The sequence below is a fragment of the Bubalus bubalis genome, chromosome 12 (assembly GCF_019923935.1).
Source record: "Bubalus bubalis isolate 160015118507 breed Murrah chromosome 12, NDDB_SH_1, whole genome shotgun sequence".
NCBI lineage: Eukaryota > Metazoa > Chordata > Mammalia > Artiodactyla > Bovidae > Bubalus > Bubalus bubalis.
The window spans coordinates 1,960,764-1,980,753 of NC_059168.1; the positions used below are offsets into that span (position 1 = coordinate 1,960,764).

Consider the following 19,990-nt stretch of genomic DNA (forward strand, 5'->3'; position numbering starts at 1 on the left):
CTGGCCTTGGCTGAGGCCTGGACCGGAGCTGGGACAGTCTGGTGAGATGAAGTGAACCCCTGTATCTCCCTACCAGGCATCATCTCAGGTCTGCCAGGGCTTCCATCCAGCCCTGGAAAGACGGGCAGCGGAAGAGGTATCCAGGCAGTGAGAGACAAATAAAGCCAAGTAAGACAATGGCACAGCTGTGCCGACTGATGGGACAACTGAGTGCTGTGGCCTTCAGGGAAACACTGCTTGAGGGCAACAGACTTCTGTTGAACTCCTGTGGGGAGGTGCCTCCACCTGCCTGGGGAGACCCACCACCTCCCAGAGAGGCTTTCCTCACAGGTAGGGGCTCTTGGTGGAGCAAGGACCTAAACCCTGAAACTGTACTGTCTGTCTCCTGTGCCCCTCAGCCAGGAGTAAGCAGAACCAGGGCTCAAAGGAATCTGGAAAAAAGATACAGAGTGGGGACTCCATGAAGCCAAGTTTGGGGTACCAAGGAAGAAGGGTTTGAAGTTGGATCTGGAAAGAAAGTATTGTTGCTCAGTCATGTCCAGTTCTTTGCAGCCCCACGGACTGTAGCCCGCCAGGCTCCTCTGTCCATGGAATTCTCTAGGCAAGAATACTGCATTGGGTTGCCATTTCCTTCTCCAAGGGATCTTCTTGATCCAGGGATCAAACCGAGGTCTTAGGGATGAAAGTAATGGGCTTTGCGGGCATAATCTGCCTTGGGTCTGGAAGTGGAGGGGATTGTTTGCAACAATTGAGGAAGGTCCAGAAGACCCCCAAGGCTTGTGGGTAGGTCAGTGTGAGCCCTCACCAAGATGGGATTAGAGTGAGGCCCCCAGCTGGCTCAGATGGCTTGCCACTGCCTCCTCTCAAATGCAAGCTACTCAACCTTCTTCCAGGCTTGAAATGGTCCATTTCTTCCCACTTCCAAACTCCCCTCTCCTGGGTCTCATCACCCCCCAGCACGAGGGAAAGCACAGCTGAGACCCATGAAGCTGAGGATTGTGGCTGACAAAGTGAGGCCCTTCTGCAGTTTTCCTTAACCTTTTTTGGGTCTGATGCACTGCCAAATGAAAAAGGCAATGGCACCCCACTCCAGTACTCTTGCCTGGAAAATCCCATGGACGGAGGAGCCTGGTGGGCTGCAGTCCATGGGGTCGCTAAGAGTTGGACACGACTGAGTGACTTCACGTTCACTTTTCACTTTCATGCATTGGAGAAGGAAATGGCAACCCACTCCAGTGTTCTTGCCTGGAGAATCCCAGGGATGGCGGAGCCTGGTGGGCTGCCGTCTATGGGGTCGCTCAGAGTCGGACATGACTGGAGCGACTTAGCAGCAGCGGCACTGCCAAAGAATCTCCAGAAACTCTCAGACATTCACAAGGAGAGTTAGCCGCCACCTATGAGTCCACACCACTGCTAGGCTTGCTGAGGCCCATGTGGGGAGCTCTGCTCCGGGGTGTCCTTGACCTCCACACTCTCCTAACCTTTCTCTTTCCTGCATCTCCCACAGGCCTGGGCAGGACCAGCTCAGAGTGCTCTGGAAAAACCCCTGTGGGTGCTGGGGAAAAAAGAGATGGGGGGCACACATCATGCAGGCCAACACCATGTGTGTTTAATGAGGGGCACACCCTTGGTAGCAGCTATGGGTGGAGATTCTCCAGGCCCAAGGTGCTAGAGGACTGGTGGGGGAGTGGGGCGTGTGGGCAGCTGCCCTCTTTTGTTGTATTGGGTTGGCTCAAAAAGCTCATTTGGGTTTTTTCGTAAGATGAGCTCCTTGAAGCTCATTAACTTGTGAATTCAGAAGAAAGCATATCTGGTAATGGAAGTTCAGCCCTCATCCCAAACCAGGAGCGGGGATGGGGGCCTTCTCTGGTCCTGCCTCATGCTGACTAGGCCATAATTATGGCCAGGTCTGTCTTGGACAGCGTGACTGGCAAATTCCCAAGCTGATGTATGCAGCATGGGAGGTTCGCAGGGTCTTAGCCATGTATGTCCCTTAGGGATGAAAGTAATGGGCTTTGTGTACCAGCTTTCTCACTTTCTAGGTCCCAGTGGCGCCAGTGGTAAAGAACGCACCTGCCAATGTAGGAGACATAAGAGACGTGGGTTTGATCCCTGGGTCGGGAAGATCCCCTGGAGGAAGATATGACAACCCACTCCAGTATTCTTGCCTGGAGAATCCCATGGACAGAGGAGCTGGTGGGCTACAGTCCATGGGGTCGCAAAGAGTCAGACACAACTGAGTGACTTGGGGCAAATCCTTTACCTTTTCTGGGTCTCACTCTCATCATCCACAGAGATAATGACGCTTCCCTGCCGAGGCCACTGTGAGGACCCAACCTGCTCGGGCAGGGGGCGGGGCGGGATGCCGGATAGCTCAGAGCTGAGATTACCAGGTCTCCAGGCTCTCGAGCTCAGCCTCTGCCCTGACCTGACAGCTGCAGGGGGCTTGCACGCTCCTCTGCTGCTGTGGTCAGCTCCAGGGTCCGCTGAGTCCCTGCCCAGTGTGAGGCCCAGGCAGTCCAAACTCCTCCTCCCTCGGTGGGTCAACTGCTCCAGACTTTTCTTCCTCCCAGGACCTGAAAGTTGGAGCTGATTGGCTGGCGCAAACACACACAAATGGAGAAGGGTGTGCAAGTGCACGCAGAGGAGGGGGTGGCTCAGGGCTCTGTTTCCATGGGAACCAGTGGCACAGGCTGGCTCCTTCCTGGGGTGCAGAAAGGGGAAACTTGGCTGAGGTTTTGGGCACCTGGCTCCTGGGTGCTTTCCCTGGGGGCTGAGCAAATGCCGGGAGACTGCCCTCCTGAGGGGCGGGAAGGAGACTCCCTCCCCAGGATGTCCAGGGACCCTCACCCCTTTCCTCCACGTCTGCCCCGGGAAAGTCTGGCCAGGTCCCTCAGCTGCCCTGATGTGGTCCCAACCTCAGACACAGACAGCAGGGAGAGATGCTGGGCTCCCTGGAGAGTATAAGGAGTTCAAGTTTGGGGAGAGCTCCCCCCATGGCAAGTCCCCACGTGGGGTGAAAGGAGACAGGTGAGGGGGGCACAGGTGAAGCAGGTTGAAGGCCCCTGGCCTGTGACCTGCATGATGCGGCCTTGGCAGCCGTCACCATCTCTGGGTGGTGTCTCCCCATCGCTGGGGCCCTTGAGGGCCCAGCACCCAGAGCTATGTCATCACTAGGAGCATGCTCCGGATGCCGGTGCCCAGAAGTCGCCTTCAGGGCTGCTGGAGGGAGACCAGAGAGACCCTCTCCAAAGCCCAGCTTGACTGTAAAGGCCCAAGGTCATAGGCAGGGGTTGGGGTCACTCCACCCGTTGTCCATAAGGGCTGGTAGCATGAGGGAGGGCGCAGCCAGGAGGGAAGGAGCTGGCCTGTTCCGGAAAATGCTCTGGGAGGCTCTCCGTGCTGCCCTGCTGTCCTTCCCTCTCCGGCAGGAACGCGGGGCTCTCTCCACAACCCCCAAGCTTCCCCCTTCCAAGGTTAGGGAGCAGAGAGTGTGTTAGAGAAAGAGACAGATGGGATGGAAGTGGGCAAAGACAGAGACCCCGGGTGACAGGGGCGACCCAGAGGGAGAGCAGGTTACACAGAGAGAGTGGGGCAGGGAGACCGTGAGAGGGACGGGAAAGATGAGAGAGAGCGCGAAGGAGAGAGGTGCACGCGGAGGGCGGCTGAGCACGGATTGACACAGCAGAAGGGGCGGAGCCTAGGGTGGCAGCGCTGGCGGGGAGGGTGGGCAGGGGGCGGGCGGGAGCCGCCAGCAACAATTGCGTCTGGGCCCCGGCAAGCATGAGGCAGCTGCCCGCTCGGCCGGCTGCGCGGAGGGGAAGCCGGCAACAGTTTTCTCGGTTGTCCAGGATGCAGCGGGCGAAGGTAGGCTCTGGCGGGGCTGGGCGCTCGCCCAGGGCTGGGGCCTGGGGGCTTCGGGGGTTTACCCTGGACCAGGGAGCCTTGCTGTGCCTCTTTGTTTGACCCCATTCCCTGCTGTCCCCCGTAGGGTCGCTATGGAAAAAGTAAGTGTTGGGGTGTCCTGCCTGGGAGGCTAGACTCCTGGGGCCCCCTTCAGACGGCAAAGGCTTTAGGTGTTTGTGGAACAGAAGCTGGACAGAGGAGTAGCTTGGGGTCAGCCATGTGGTTCAGTTAAGTCCCTGGGGCAAGTGCCAGAGTGCTGACCCCAAGCCTCCGACTCATTAGTGCTGGGGAAAGGCTGGATGCTGGGAGGGGGTGTCTCACCTTTGAAGGCTGGGCAATGAGTGCATCGTTTAATTATCCAGGTAATTAATGAATATCCACTTCCTGAAGGGCTAGAGGACCCCTGACAAGGACACATGTGGTTAGTTCCCGCTATGGGGCTGCTGGGAGGCTGGAGAGAGAGAGAAAGCAAGGGAAATGCCTGGAGTAGAGTTCAAGAGATGGTGTCAAGGAGTTGGGAAGGATGAAGAATAATTAATGCAGAATAATGAGGAAAAGGAAAACAAGCTCCCCCCTCCCAGAAGACAGTGAACACTCAGAAAATCTGCTGATGCTTTGCCACCTCCCCACACGTCTGGGACAGTCTTGCTTTGGATGGAAGAAGAAACACCAGGATTAGATTTGGCTGCTTGTAACAGAACAACCCGAATAACAGTGGTTTGAACACATTTGCTTTCATTTCTCACACAGAGTCCAGAGGGAGGCAATAGAGGGCTGGCACCCTATGATCCACAGGGACTAAGGGCCATCTGTCTCAGCAAGGACTCAGGCTCCATCTGTCTCACTGGCTTCCATTCGAGAGGTTACCTTCACGTCCAAAATGGCTGCTGGAGTTCCAGCCAACACACACAGGCTGCAGGAAGTAGAAAAAAGGAAGGGCCAAAAAAAACAACAACCCTCTAATAAAATCAGGGCTTTGTGAGTAAGGAAGAGTGGATATTGGGTTGGTGTGTGCCAGTCTCCCCCCCAGCTCCATGCCCTTCCCCCCGAGATGGATTCCTACCTCTCTGTCACTCGTGAGGACAAGCAGTCCAGAGTGGGCTTGTGGCTGCTGGCTCCAGGCCACCCTGCCCCTGACCCCAGGCCACCCCCCGCCCCCCGCACTGTCTGCTCCATCTCTCAGTGGTGTCAGGAGGATCGGCAGAGGTGCTGACGTGAGACCCTTCGAGCACGCCGGCAGGGCGTGTTGAAAAGGTGTTTTTCTCCCCGCCACCTCCAGGCAGACAGGGCAGGAGTAGAGAAACATAGGGCCTTGTCACAGGCTCACACACTGAGTGCTCACCGTACATGTGCCTCAGCCATCACAGGTCATGTGCATCCTTGGGCATCAGTCTGAGCCTGCAACGCACAGCCACACCCCGTGGCTGTGCCCGAGGTTGGCCAGGTTGCCGAACCTGCAGAGGTGGGGCTCTCAACTGAGTCAGGCTGCGTGCAGGTGTGCATTCAGCCTGCTGTGTCCACCAGCCACCCGACAATCCCCCTTCTCTTGCCTTTCCCCCACTGGCTCCTACCTGCCAGGAGGTCACGCCCTGTCCCTGCCAGATGAGTGTGGTGAGTGGCTCTAGTCCTCCACGTGCATCTGGCCCTTCCCTTGGTTATCGTGACCCCACACTGGCCCCTGCCCTCTCTCACAGCCAGGCCCCAGTGGGTCCACCATGCCTGCCAATGCTCTTCCTACCGCTGGCCTGGCTGGAGACTGGAGCGGGCCCCACACCTCCAGCTGTGGGCCAGGCAGGGACAGTGATCACCTGTCACCAAGGTCAGCAGGGAGATTATGAAAAATCAGCTTCCTCTCAGTGGTAAAGAATCTGCTTGTAATGCAGGAGACGCGTGTGTGATCCCTGGGTCAGGAAGATTCCCTGGAGAAGGAAAATGACAATTCTTGCCTGGAGAATCCCATGGACGAGGAGTCTGAGGGGCTACATACCCCTACATTCTTGTGGGGTCACAAGAATCAGACACGACTTAGCGACTAAACCGCCACCACGGGTAGTGGCAATAGGGGCGACAGTTCGGAGCGCAGGCTGGGAGGTGGCCTGACCCATCCGTCCTCAGCGCCTGTCACTGTCATCTGTGGGTCCTCACAAAGTCCTGGGAGGGTGGGCCCTGCCACTTCCCCTTCTGTAGACATGAGGCTTGGGGTTGAGGGTGGCAGGGGTGGGTGTGCAGCTCGCCCAGCACAGGGCCGGGACTTGAACTCCCTGAGATCTTAGGAAAAAGGAGCAAGCAGAACCCTTGCTCTGCTCCTGGGTCTTCAGGGAGAGCTGTCTTCATGGCCCGGCATGTCCACTGGGACCCTCTACCTGCCCAGGTTCCTGCCTTCTTGCAGGGAGTTTGTGGGAGGCGGTCCCTAATTGTTTCCCTTATTTCCAAGTATAGTAATCACATCCCTGAATTGAACGGCAAGTAAAGTGGTCCTGGCTGTTCTCTGGGACAAGGCCAGGGCCGAAGGGCAGAGCCCTGAAGTGGCCGCTTCTCCCTCCAGGGTCTTTCCAACAGGCTCTGCACCTGGATTATCTCTCTGGACCCCCACGCGGGCCCCCAGGTAGTGCTTGGTATTGTACCCACTTTACAGATGAGGAAACTAAGGCCCACCCTAGATTGCAAGCTACAAAGTGTTACAGTGGGAATTTGAACCCTGCTCTGTCTTACTCCAAAGCTCAGTTCCCTATGGCTTGTGGGTGGGGATGGATGGGGATGTCATGGGAGAAGGCTACAGGGAGAGAGGAGTGTGCCTATAACCAGGCAGCTGGTTATAGGAGATGCCCCACTCCAGTTGGGGGCTGGTCCCATGGAGTTGTGGCCTATTGCACCCTCCGAATACTTTAGTGAGTACAGTCGGGTCAGACCCCACCCCAACCATGCCTCCCGGATTATTTGTGTGACCTTGAGCCAGCCACATCCCCTTTTCTGGGGGGTCCAAAGGATAGGGCCCCAGTGTTTTGACACTAGGGGCCCTTTTCTTATCCAAATCTGCGGCAAGCATGGGAGCTGCTTTGCCAGCTGCGGCTGGGGGGCCATCTGCTCTCCCACCCCATCCCCCTCCCAGGAGCATCTGCACAGCCCTGAATGTGGCCTCTGTGAGGAAGAGGGGAGACCCTGGTTTCCAAGGCAAAGAAAAGAGAAGGGAAAGCACTTGGCGCGCCTCCCTTTGCTGGTCCTGCAGCCCCGGCCGGAAGGAGACCGAGCGCGAAGGAGGGTGCAGTGTGGAGCGAGTCACTGTGCGGCCCCTCCCGCAGCTCCAGCTGACTGATGTTTCTCTGGAACAGGCAGGTGCATCTGTCAGCTGTGATCAGCCCACATCCCGGAGCGTCACAGAGCATCCACGTGATGGGGACAAGCCAAGGGGACCCGCAGGCACCGGAGCGAGGGGTGGGTGTGGGGTTAGCTGAGCTGACCTGAGAAGGACGGCTGAAAGGGCCTGTCCCAGCTCCCCAGCTGGCCCGACTCTGATCTGTTGCCTGAGGTCTCTGCCCAGCACTCCCCTCCAGCAGGCGGCCCACACCCGCGCCAGGCTCAGCCAGGCAGAGCAATGCTGGTCTTTCCCGGCCTCACCTCTACCTCTTTGGCCGCCCCCTGCCCTCCTGGCCCCCCAGCACATGCCTTTCGAGGCAGGCAAGGGATAAATCCGAGACCTGCTGCTGCTGCTGCTGCTGTGCCCAGTCCACCCTGGCCTTGTGTTAAGATTCTCTCTCAGCACTTCGCTGGTGGTCCAGTGGTTAAGACTCTGAACTTCCATTGCAGGGGGCTCAGGTTCGATCCCTGATCAGGAGATGCAAGAGACGTGGGTTCAATCCCTGGGTCTGGAAGATCCCCTGGAGGAGGGCATGACAACCCACTCCAGTATTCTTGCCTGGAGAATCCCATGGACAGAGGAGCCTGGTGGGCTACAGTCCACAGCGTCACAAAGAGTCAGACAGGACTGAAGCCACTTTGCACACATGGGTTCTATCCTTGGTAAGGGAACTAAGAGTCCACATGCCACGCTGTGCAGCTATTAAAAAAAGATCTTGTCTCAAGATGGGCCCTCTGGGCAGTGACTCCAGAGCGCCAAGTACTCACCCCAGCTCTGCCCAAGTGACACTGTGAGCGTGGGCAGCGTCCATCCCCTCCCTGGGCCGCAGATATGCTCATCGCCTCTGCCGGGCCCTCACCTGAGGTTGGGCCCTGTGCTGAGCCGTGGGGGCTGGGGGGCCATAGTGCAGATCACCCTGCCCCTACATACGTGTATGCCCCCTGGCCCGTCACAGAGCCCACCCCCAGCATTTGGAATTGACGGGCCAGCCAAGCCCGAACGTAGCTGCGGAAGTAACACGGCTGTGCCTCTGGGCTCAGTTGCAGGCCCCTCATGCCTTAGCTGTGTGTCCTCAGACAAGTTGGTTAGCTTCTCTGTTCCACCGGCTCCTCGTTTTCCTCCTTGGTAAATAAGATCCTCCACCAACCCCGCGCCCCACACCCGTGCATAGAGAGAGCTCTGTAAATAGTGCGAGTATCAGTGTTGTCGTTTTGGGGTTACTGAGTCGAGCCTGTGAAGGGCACCCCAACGGGATAGTGCGATCTGTGAGCGGCTCAAGTCCACCCCCGGGTTGGTGAGAAGCCTTCATTGCCTGGGCAGCAACGGGCAGGTGAGGAGATGGTGGGCTGGCGGATGTGGCAGCACCAGAAGCAGGGCAGTGACACCCCAGCGGCCCCCGCCTCGGTGCCAGTGTTCTGAGGGGAGCAGCACCCAGGCATGTGTGTGTGCGTGTGTATGCGTGCCTGTGTGCACGTGTGAGTTCTGCAGGGGCTCACGACAGTCTCACCTCCCCTCCCATCCGGGAGGCAGGCTGCCTGGCTGGCATCTATTGATGCCCAGGGGTGGGAGGAAAACCAAGCGCTCCCCGCTCCTCCTGCGAAGCCTTCCCATCCCAAATCCTCAGGGCCTGCATGACTCGACGCCCACTGCCACTTCCTGCCATCTGTCCCCAGTGATGGAAATAGAGCGAGCGAAGACGAGTGGGCGCTCACGAGCCTGCCTGCAGCAGTCCCCATGGACAGGGTCAGGGTGCCGGGCAGCCCCACACCTGGAGCCTGCACGTCCCTGCCAGTCCAGGCTCTGGGTTCGGGACAGCCCCCCTCCCAACCCCCGCTGGGAGAAAGGGAGAGTGTGAATGCGAGACCCCTTCTTCCCACAGATAAGGCCCAGAATTTCCTATCTGGTGGAATAAGCACTCTAAAAACCTTGGCTGCACTTTCAGATTGACTGTCGAGCTTTATAAAAATAGAGTGGTGCAGGCCCCACTGAATCAATAATGCAGCCCCCGGGGAAGGCAGAGGTGGGGAGACTTCCCAAGTGATTCTGATGTGCAGCCAGCTGAGCAGAGTGAGTTGGGTGGCCCTGCTGATGTCACTGGGCCATGGGCTGGGCCCTGCCCCTTGCATGGGGCAGCCAGACCCTCACACAGCACCAGGAGGGTGAAGAATAGTGCTGATCACTCCTGCTGGGGGTGGGGCGCGTCACCTTATTTAACCTCCCCCATAGTCCTGTGAATTATACCCACTTTATAGATAAGCAAACTGAGGCTTGGGTCGTCCCCCATGGCTCAGTGGAAAGAATCCGCCTGCAATGCAGGAGACACAGTTAACATGGGTTCGATCCCTGGATTGGGAAGATCTTTTCAAGGAGGGAATGGCAACGCACACAAGTATCATTGCATGGGAAAATCCCATGGACAGAGGAGCCCAGTGGGCTACGTCCATAGAGTCACAAAGAGTCGGACATGACTGAAGCGACTGAACACACACACACACACACACACACACACAATGGGTCTCAGAGTGGTCAAGAACTTCATCCAAGGTCTCCCAGCCAGGAGAAAAGGGCCCAGGTTTCAAGTCCCTGTCTGGTTGACCACAGACCTCTTCCCACCATACTTGACTGAAATATCATTCTGCTGGAAATCTTCCCTCCCCCGCCCCCCGAAAGTCTTCCGTCCCCCCCCAGCTAGGTGTGTCTTCTGAATTAGAGGCCAGTGGGTCCTGGAGGCCCTTAGGAAGTTGTTCGTGCTGTTTCTCATGCACAAACGCCTGTAAACATTTGGGAGAAGCTAGCCGTGCCTTCTGCATATGCATGAACTCAATCACTTTACCTCTAGGGAAAGGAGCCTGGATGTTTTCACCCCAAAGGCTGCCACCTATGTGCCCACAGGTCACCTCTGCCAAGCCTTCTCTGAGATGCTCTTTGGGGGTTTTCTGGAGCCCAGGTGACAAGAACCCCAAAGACTGAGCCAGTTGCTCAAAGGTGTGTCCCTAACGGCCTGACCAGACGGGCCTCCACAGGATGGAGCTGTGCCCACTGGGCATGGGGCAGTGCCCGCTGGGCTGCTGGCCTTTTTGGGGGCCTGTGGAGCCACAAGGTAGAATGTCCCAGTTGCGGTCCCAGTGGTTTGTTTAAAATGCTCTGGCCTCTTTCTGTGGCATGGTGAAAACTCTCAGATGGTGATTGAGAATGGAGTGTTCTTATGGAGCGTCTGGACTGCCTTTGCGGGGAGCTGGAAGGCATGGGGGGTATTCTTCCTGTACCATCTCCATGGTGTTGATGTCAAAGTTACTGAGGAGTCACCTTGACCCTTCTGTTGCTGCCCACATCTATGGCAGAACCTAAATACCCACCACACTAATATGCCCCCACCTGTCCCACTGTGGGCATCTGGCTCCATGCTCTACCATTTTCCCCTCAACCTGGGCAGATCCCAAGCTGGCCTGTGGCCTCATTGTGCCCCAGTTGCCCTCCACGCTCCACCAGACCACCTTTCTGAAGCAACTCTGACGGGCCCTCGTCTGGACTTGGGTGGGAGAGAGGAGCTGGGGGTCAGGTGTGCCCTGGTAGCAGCAAGCTGCCCGCAGCCCCACAGCTGGAAGGTCTAGAAGGTGTCCGCCAGTAGACATGAATTTCATGGCACTTCCCTCGTGGTCCAGTGGCTAAGGATGCACCTGCCAGTGCAGGGGACTCGAGTTTGACCCCTAGTCGGGGCACTAAGGTCCCGTAAGCCACGGGGCAGCTGAGCCTGTGCACCTCAACCAGACAGAAGCCCGCGTGCTGCAATGGAGGTCTCATGACACAACTGAGGCCCAACACAGCCAAAAATAAATATTATTTTTTTAAAAGAAGTGTATTGCAAGGCACAAGTGTCACTTTAAATGGTCAGGCAGACACATTAAAGAAAGTAAATTAAAAAAGAAAAATTTTAAATAATATATTCTATTTAATCCAATGTAAATATTATTTCAGTGTGTGCTCAATATAAAAATTGTTAATAAGCTATTATCCTACTAAGAAGAATTTGAAATCCAGTGTGTATTTGCATTAACGGCACGTCTTCATTTGGACTAGTCTCATTTCAAACATTCAGTAGCCACGTTCAGCGCGTGGCTGAGGCGTGGGACGCCCAGTCCCAGAGGACTCAGTTCTCTGAGCTGAGCTGAGCGAGGGAGCCCTCAGACTGCAAGTTTTCTAGCTGTTTGTATTCCTTCACCGATTTTATCTTGCCTGCTACAACCTGTGCTATAGTTTATTTTTCTTTAAATTAACTCATGTTTTAAATTTCCATAAATTCAGTTAAAAGGGAATCAGTAGATCATTCTTGTAAAAGGAGAGCTGGTAGCAGGTGAAGAGGTAACCATAACAACACCCCCAAAACAAACAAGAGCCCTGAGTTCTAGCGGCCCCCCCGACACTCCTCCCTCCCACTCTTGCCTGCTGAGGCTCTGAGCTGAAGCTAGAGGGATGCTTCGGGCACCCAGAGTCTCAGCCAGGGTCCCCAGCTTCTGGGATCTAATACCTGATGATTTGAGGTGGAGCTGGCATCATAACAATAGAAAGAGAGTGCACAGTAAATGTGATGCTCTTGAGTCATCCTCAAACCATCCCCCTCCAGTCCACGGAAGAATTGTCTTCCACGAGACCCGTCCCTGGTGCCAGAGGGGCTGAGGACCGCTGGTCTAAGTCATCCCCTCTCCCAGACAGGAGGTTCTCCCAGGCGTTCCCTTCCTGGAGCCAATGCGTGTGTGCGCCAAGTCCCTTCAGTCGTGTCCGACTCTTTGTGACCCCATGGACTGTAGCCCGCCAGTCTCCTCTGTCCATGGGATTCTCCAGGCAAGAATTCTAGAGTGGGTTACCATGGCCTCCCCCAGGGGATCTTCCCAACCCAGGGATTGAACCCCTGTCTCCTGCATTGGAGGCAGATTCTTTGCCCCTGAGCCACCTGGGAAATGCCCTGGAGCCAATGACCTCCAGCCAAAGCCCCGCAGTGAACACACCTGGATGTGAACGAGCGGGGCTGGCTCCTTGGCCTTGGGCAACAGAGAACACACCAGATGGGAACATGGCAATCTTGGTGAGAGGGTATCAGAAAAACCTATTTCAGGATTTGTGCTCCAGCTGGGTGATTTGCCGGAGGGCCTAAGGAACCCTGAAAGAGGGATGTGGGCGTTAAACATGGCACCTCTCCAAGCACCCAACACAGTGCCTGCTGGAAAGCAGAGGCCTCCCCAGCCTTCCCTTTCTGTACACCCCCTGCTCCCCCAACTCCTCCTAGACCTGGGACTTGGAAGAAGGGAAGCTGACACCTGCCCCTGGACTCCCCTGGAGGGCAGGAGCTGCAAGTGTGGGCTGAGTGGCCGGAAATGTCTCAGCGCTTACCCTGAAGGTACCTTGTCAGCCTCGGAGGAGGCTGCAGGTCTCGGGCCAGCCTAGGGCCACTTCTGGGACCTGGCTCGGAATGCTCACTGCTGGGGACGCTGTGTGACCTCAGGACCCAGATCTTCTGGCTTCACTGGTCTCTGCCACCCAGCTCTGGCCATTCCCCCCCTGAGGGCCATGGAGGATGAAAGGATGGTTCCATCCTTGTTAAAATCCATCAGATAAGAGCAGGAGGGGAGAAAGCCTCAGCGAATTATGGCGAGAGCTTCAGGGGGCTTTCAGTCAGGCATTTTAGGATATTTATTGAGGGTTTTGTGTGTGTGTGTATTTTTAAAATATTCTCTTTTTTTGTATGTATGAAAGTTTTGTTTTTTTTTTAATGGAAACTTCATTGAGACCATTGGAGACTCACTTGCAGTTGTAAGAAAAACAGAGGGGATTTCCTGGTGGTCCAGTGGCTAAGACTCCGAGCTCCCAATGCAGGGGGCCTGGGACTGGCCTCTGCTCAGGGAACTAGAGACCCCATGCTGCAGCAAATCAAAAAGATCCTGTGTTCCTGAAACCAAGACCTGCCATAGCCAAATAAATAAATATTTTAAAAAGAACTGAAACAGATCCCGAGGACCCGTCACCCAGTTTTACACGCGCTCGTGTGTGTTTAGTCCTCCACACTTAAACACACAAACACGCAGTATCATATGTGTGTGTTCGTGTTTCCATCCCTGCAGTCAACACACGTGACAGTCCCATCACCTCAAGGCCTCGTGTTGACCTTTCATAGCCACACCCACCTCCCCTCTCCCACCTTTCCCCCGTCCTTAACCCTGTCCCACTAGCCTGTTCCATTTCTAAATTGTTGCCACTTTGAAGTGTTACATAAATAGAATTATATCCTTTGTGACCTTTTGAAATTGTGGCCTTTCCGATAGTATGATATCTCCTTATGGTTTTGTTTGCTTCTCCCTGGAGGCTCATGATGTGGAGCATCTTTTCATGGGCTTCGTGCCACCTGTCTGTCTTCCTTGGTGACATGTCTGTGCTAGTCTTCTGCCCATCTGCCAGCTAGAGGCTTTGTTCTTTTACTGCTGGGTTTTGGAAGTGAGGGTCTTTTGGGTGTCAGGCTCTGTGATGGGGAAGAGCAGTTCACACAGGAGGCCAGGGCTGGCTCTAGGAGCCAACATTCCAGGAGAAAGAGACAGAAATGCACCCAGGTAAACAAATAAACAGGGTTAGTTCAACAGCCAGCTGTGCTGGGGATCACAGCAGGTACTGGTGTGGGTGAGGAGGTGGGGGTCTCCCAGCACCTGATCTGAGTGAGGCCTGACAGGGAGAAGCAGTCCATCTTGAATGTCCAGGAGGAGTGTGCAAGTGAGGGGGGAGGGATTGCAGGGAAAGGTGCAGAGAAGTGTACAGGGGGAGGGGGAGTGTGCAGGGGAGAGGGGAGTGTACAGGTGGGGGAGGGGAGTGTGCAGGGGAGAGGGGAGTGTGCAAGTTGGGGAGGGCAGTGTGCAGGGGGAGGGGGGAGGAATTGTGCAGGTGAGGGGGGAGGAAATGCAGGTAGAGGTGTGGAGAAGTGTACAGGAGGGGGAGTGTTCAGGGGGAGGGAATTGTGCAGGGGAGGGGGAGGGATGTGCAGGGGGAGGGGAGTGTGCAGGGGGAGGGGGAGTGTGCAGGGGAGGGAGAGGGGTGTGCAGGGGAGGGGAGTGTGCAGGGGGAGGGGGAGTGTGCAGGGGAGGGAGAGGGGTGTGCAGGGGGAGGGGAGTGTGCAGGGGGACGGGGAGTGTGCAGGGGAGGGAGAGGGGCGTGCAGGGAGAGGGAGAGGGGTGTGCAAGGGGAGGGAGAGGGATGTGCAGGGGGAGGGGAGTGTGCAGGGGGAGGGGGGAGTATGCAGGGGGAGGGGGAGTGTGCAAGTGTGCAGGGGGGAGGGGGGCTTAGGCGTCCCCCACTTCCAAGGCCTCAGAAAGCTGCGCAGCACCGCCCATGGCTGAGACCCCCTGAAAGCTGGAACCAGGAGGCCACGAGTACAGTGTGGCCCTGGCGTGCCCCCAGGCATCTGAGGCTTAGTTTGTGCTTCTGTGCTTAGTCGCGCAGTCCTGTCTTTACAAGCCTAGGGTCTGTAGCCTGCCAGGCTCCTCTGTCCATGGGATTCTCCAGGCAAGAATACTGGAGTGGGTTGCCTCTAGGGGATCCTCTAGGGGATCTTCCTGACCCAGAGATCCAACCTGTGTCTCCTGCATTGCAGGCGGATTCTTTACCCACTGAGCCACCTGGGAAGCCACCTGGGAGACTTTGTTTGCTCATCTTTAAAATGGGCAGGTGCTGCCAACCTCCTATACTTGTCATAACAATGAGGTGCCCTTAAGGCCCAGAAGTGCAGGAGTGGGGTTCTCGGCCCTGCCCTGTGGGCCCTCCCAGCACGGCCCCCATCTCGGTAGGACAGAACCCCAGGTCACCTGCTCAGGATCTCAGCACATCAGCCCAGGCCTGACTGCAAGACAGAGTCCCCAGGACTAGCCCCGGGCTCCGTGAGGGCCACCCGTGCCAGCCACCCAGTGCTGTCCTGAGGCGGGGGCACCGACAAACAGCTCCTGCCCAGGCTCTGAGCCCCTCTTGGGTTTCCCCTCTGACCTTCTCCACTCAGCCCACGTACAGAGCGTTCAGCAAAGAATTCATGAAATCATGAAGGGCCAGCTGCCCATCGTCCCCCACCTGCCTCCTGGGCTGAAATAAAGACCTGATTCATTGAGGCCTTTTCTCTCCCGAATAAGATCATTAATAATGGAGAAGGTCTCTGTCAGCCTGAGCAGGGCCTGTGCACGAGTGTGTGTGTGTATGTGTGTGTTAGTGTGTAGGGCGCCTCCCTCAGCATCCCTGGCACCTGGGGCCTCTGGCCACCCCCACCAAACCCCCTTTCTGCCCTGTTGGGATGGTGAGCCCAGTCCGGCTGTAGCTCTGCACACCACTGACCACCCCCGACAGCAGGCCAGGCTAAGCCTGGGAGATGGGAAGAGCGTGGAGGGGCTGCTGAGTGTGTGTGTTGGAGGGGCGGCCTGTGGGGGCAATAGCCACGGGGGGGACGGGCAGCTGGGACCTGGCTGGATAGATCGCGAAAGTCAGGATAAGCGGTTGGGTGTTGCCGGGTCTAGACAGCTGCTTCATCGAAAGCTAACCAGGAGGCCCACCGCCCAGCCCCAAATACAGACCGCCCTGGTGGGGCCATGAGTCAGCTCAGCTCCTGGAGGGCTCCCCCAGCCAACGAGAGCCCGCAGGAGGCAGCGCACCAGCCTCTCCTCACCTGAGTGTTTGCTCAGACTCCACAGTTTCAGGGACGTTTGTAGGGTTTTTCTTATTCCTCAAGTTTAGGAAAGCCACCCAGAGGACAGGCAAGAACCCAAAAGGCCAGAAGCTTGCTTTCGCAGCTCTCCTTGCAGCCAGAGAGGAGACATATGACGTGGGCTGGGACAGTCTGACTCCTCTGCTCTTGACCTTGAACCAGGAGCCAGTGACTCAACCAAGACTCCCACAGAGTGGTGGCACCAGCGGGGGGCCCCAGGCCCAGTGTCCCTGGATGGAAGTGCCAGCAGCAGCAGACATCCTTGTCCTGGCCCCTGGGTGTCCGTGACTGAGGTCTGGCTGTCCGTCAGCCTGCTCTTTGCTCTGGTCTGTCTTCCAAGCCTGGCTCTGTCTGTCCCGGGGAGGCTGCGAATGGCCTGGGTCCCCCACCATTGATTCCTCTCCAGTTACCATCCACCTGGGTGCTTTTTCTGGTCCTTGTACCCGAGAACCCACCCATCTCAGGGGCCGTGCTGGAGTCTCTGCGTCTGCAGAACTTGCCCGAATGTACATCTGTTTGTGATGTGTTTCAGACATTCATATACTTTTCAGGACCATATAAATGTCTGCCTGCGATGTGGGAGTCACAGGAGACATGGGTGGGATCGCTGGGTCTGGAAGATCCCCTGGAGGAGGAAATGGCAACCCACTACAGTATTCTTGCCTGGAGAGTCCCATGGACAGAGGAACCCGGCAGGCTACAGTCCTTGGGGTTGCAAAGAGATGGACACGACTGGAGTGACTGAGCACGTGTAAATGTAGTGAAACCCCATGACCCTGGAAGGATATCATCACCATCATCCTGGCCAGTCCGCCCACCCACTCAGAACCAGGGCCCACGTGGGGGCGCTGCTTCCTCCCCCTGGAGGAGGAACTCAGGTCGCGGGTACTGGGTACAGTGAACCTGGGGGCGACCTGGGGCCGTGACCCAACAGGCACAACTGGGGCACAGCCATCCTGAGCAGGGGGCATGATGCAAAGGCAACGAGTCAGACTCAGCAGATGCCCAGAGGGGCCACCCTGCTGCCTGCCTGGGCACTGAGGATGCTGGGCCAATGACGGGCTACGGGAGGGCAGGCCAGGTGAGAGTGCTCCACTTATCAATGTAGGAAAACAAGTCTTGCAGCTCCGGGGTCCACTGTGCCCGCTGGCTGTCCTTTCCCGACCCACACTCAGTGGAGCTCACAGCCCAGCATCTTAACAACTCACCTACAGCTCCCTGCTCCAAGACTCCATCCGCCAATTGCCTGAGTTGTTTCTGCAGATGGTTACACAGTGTAGAGTAGTGGGTTCCATCCACGTGCCCTCTCCTGGGGAAGTCGTCAGGCCCTTCTGCAGCCTCTATTTGCCTCAAGGTAATAATAATAATAATAATAATCAGGGGCTTCCCAGGTAGCTCAGTGGTAAAGAATCTGCCTGCCAATGCAGGAGACCCAGGTTTGATCCCTGGGTCAGAAAGATCCCCTGGAGCAGGAAACTGCAACCCACTCCAGTATGCTTGCCTGGAGAGTCCCATGGACAGAGGAGACTGGCGGGCTACAGTCCTTTGTGTCGTAAAGAGATGGACACGACGGAGCGACTGAGCATGAACGCAAAAAATATTGAGGGCTCTGGAGTGAAGCAAGGAGGCCCGACTTTGCTGTGTGGCCCTGTGTGGATCTACCCTCCTCTCCAGGCTTAGTCAGTGAGGGATTTGGACTGGGATCTCTGACTGACATCCAGACTTGTGTCGGGGTCCTGGGGAGGTTGATAAGCCAGTCTGGACCCTCACCTCCCTCCTTCCAAGGGCCCCATCATGTGCCAGAGCAGGTGTCCAGTGGAGAAGCCCACAGACACTGCCCTCAGCTGGGAGTTCCTCCAGCAAGTCACCACTGCACAGTCCATGCTGTGGTGGAGATGCAGATGCAAGGGCAGTCCCAACGCCCGCAGCTTTAGAGGCCAGGGTGCTTCATGCAGGAGATGGCTTTCTGGTTGGATCTTTTTTTTTAAGTTTTACTTATTTTTATCTTGGGCTTTCCTAGTGGATCAGTCTGTAAAGAATCTGCCTGCGATGCAGGAGACCTGGGTTCAATCTCTGTATGGGGAAGATCCCCTGGAGCAGGGAATGGCTCTCCACTCCAGTATGCTTGTCTGGAGAATCTCATGGACAGAGGAGCCTGGTGGACTGCAGTCCATGGGGTCGAAAAGAGTACACGAATGAGCGACTAACACATTCACATTTTTATTTAATCTATTTATGATTATTGGGGGCTGCACAAGCTCTTCATTGCTACGTGCGGGCTTTCTCTAGTTGTGGCGCGTGGGGAATACTCGCTAACTGTGGTGCTCTCATCGTGTAGGGTTCTCATTGTGGTGGCTTCTTGTTGCAGAGGACACGCTCCAGGGCACGGACGGGCTTCAGTAGTTGCTGCCCGAGGGCTTAGTTGCCCTGTAGCATGTGGGTTCTTAGTTTCCCCACCATGGACTCAACCCATGTCCCCTGCGTTGTAAGGCAGATTCTTGACCACTGGACCATCTGGGGAATCCCTGTTAGCTGGATCATAAAGCATGAGCAGGGCTTGTGTGGAGGGAGTGTGTGTTCACAGAGCAGCCTAGCGAGGCTGGCAGGGAGCGTGCCTGCGAGCAGAGGGTGCCCAGCCCCACAGTGGCCTTGAACATCCTTCTCAGCCCACTCCTCCAGCTTGGATCACCAGCGGACACTGTGCTTGCAAGGTGGCCTCGCCATGCAGGGACAGAGGCTTCTTGGAGAGAGAGGGGGAGGGTTGAGAGATGGGGCAGGAGGTGACCCATGCCGGGGGCAGTGGTGCCCCGGGAATCGTCCAGTGGGCCAGGGGGCTCCTCTCACACGCCCCCGGAAGGTAAGGGCCTGTGTGGAGTGAAGGACCTCCTCGAGGAGGAGGATCTGGAGGGGACGATCTGCAGGTGCCCTTGGTGAGCCAGGGCTCACGATCTCTCTGCCTGTTCCTGTTGCAGGAGGTGATGAAGGTGTCCGACGGCAGCCTCCTGGGGGAGCCCGGGCGCACTCCGCTGAGCAAGAAGGAGGGTGTGAAGTGGCAGCGGCCGAGGCTCACCCGGCAGGCCCTGATGCGGTGCTGCCTAGTCAAGTGGATCCTGTCCAGCGCGGCCCCGCAGGGCTCAGGTAGGGGCTGGGCCCCCTGGGGAGAGGGTGGGTGTCTGTCCTGAGCTCAGAGACCTACCTGAGGACCCCAGCCTGGACCGCTGCAGTGAGGGGCTTCTATTCACTCATGCCTGTCCCTGTGCATTGGTGTCCGTGCCCCTCAGGGCACAGAGCTCAAGGCAGGGCCCAGGGAGGCGGGGAGTGTTGGGCCCTCACTGGGGTTCTCCCAGCCAGGAGGATGGAAAGGGGTTTCAGAGCCTTGCCGGCTGGGTGACCTTTAGCATCACACTCTTCCTGAGTCCTCGGTGAAAAGAGGGGCTGATGCCCCCCTACAGGGGCCTGGTGAGGAGGTGGCCAGGCCTTCGGCCTCCTCAGTCCTGCCCGCACAGCCCGAGGGCTGGCCGTGTACGGCAGGCTGCACTCCGGGCGTTGGCAGCACAAACGGCAGCCTGGCTCTTGCTGGGGCACTTGGTGTCCGTGGTGCAGTAAATGATGCAGAAGGGACTTCGTGCAGCCCCGTACTCTCACACACATGTGCACATACCACACACTCACACCTATACACACCCACTAAAACTTGTGGGCACACACAGGCATGCACACCACACACAGGCACATGTATCACGCACACTTCCCGTGACCACACACACAAGGCATGCTTGAGAGTCTGCCTCTTTGACTTTAAGGAAAAGGTGCGGACTTGGATCCCTGAGTGCTGTGTCTTGTTCATTGTCTCAGACACTCTCTGTGATTTCCAGAGAGACTCAGTCTCCTTGACTGGAAAATGGGGACATTCATGACCCCCAGCATCCCAGGCTCGATGCGGTGGGGGGTCAGCCATGTGTGCAGGCCAGGCCCCTGTCCTTGACCTGCACCCCTACTCCACGGCACAC

At 56.9% G+C, this 19,990-nt stretch overlaps 1 protein-coding gene across 1 annotated transcript in view; it reads left to right on the forward strand.

The window, feature by feature from the left end:
- Positions 1-3,717: 3,717 nt before the first annotated feature.
- KCNIP3 (potassium voltage-gated channel interacting protein 3) overlaps positions 3,718-19,990 on the forward strand; it is a 91,779-nt gene continuing 75,506 nt past the window's right edge. Inside the window, exons 1-2 of the mRNA XM_006059844.3 lie at positions 3,718-3,867; positions 18,953-19,118. Of these exons, the coding sequence (XP_006059906.1) occupies positions 3,784-3,867; positions 18,953-19,118 (250 nt within the window). The 5' untranslated portion in view covers positions 3,718-3,783. The remainder of the gene's footprint in view (positions 3,868-18,952; positions 19,119-19,990) is intronic.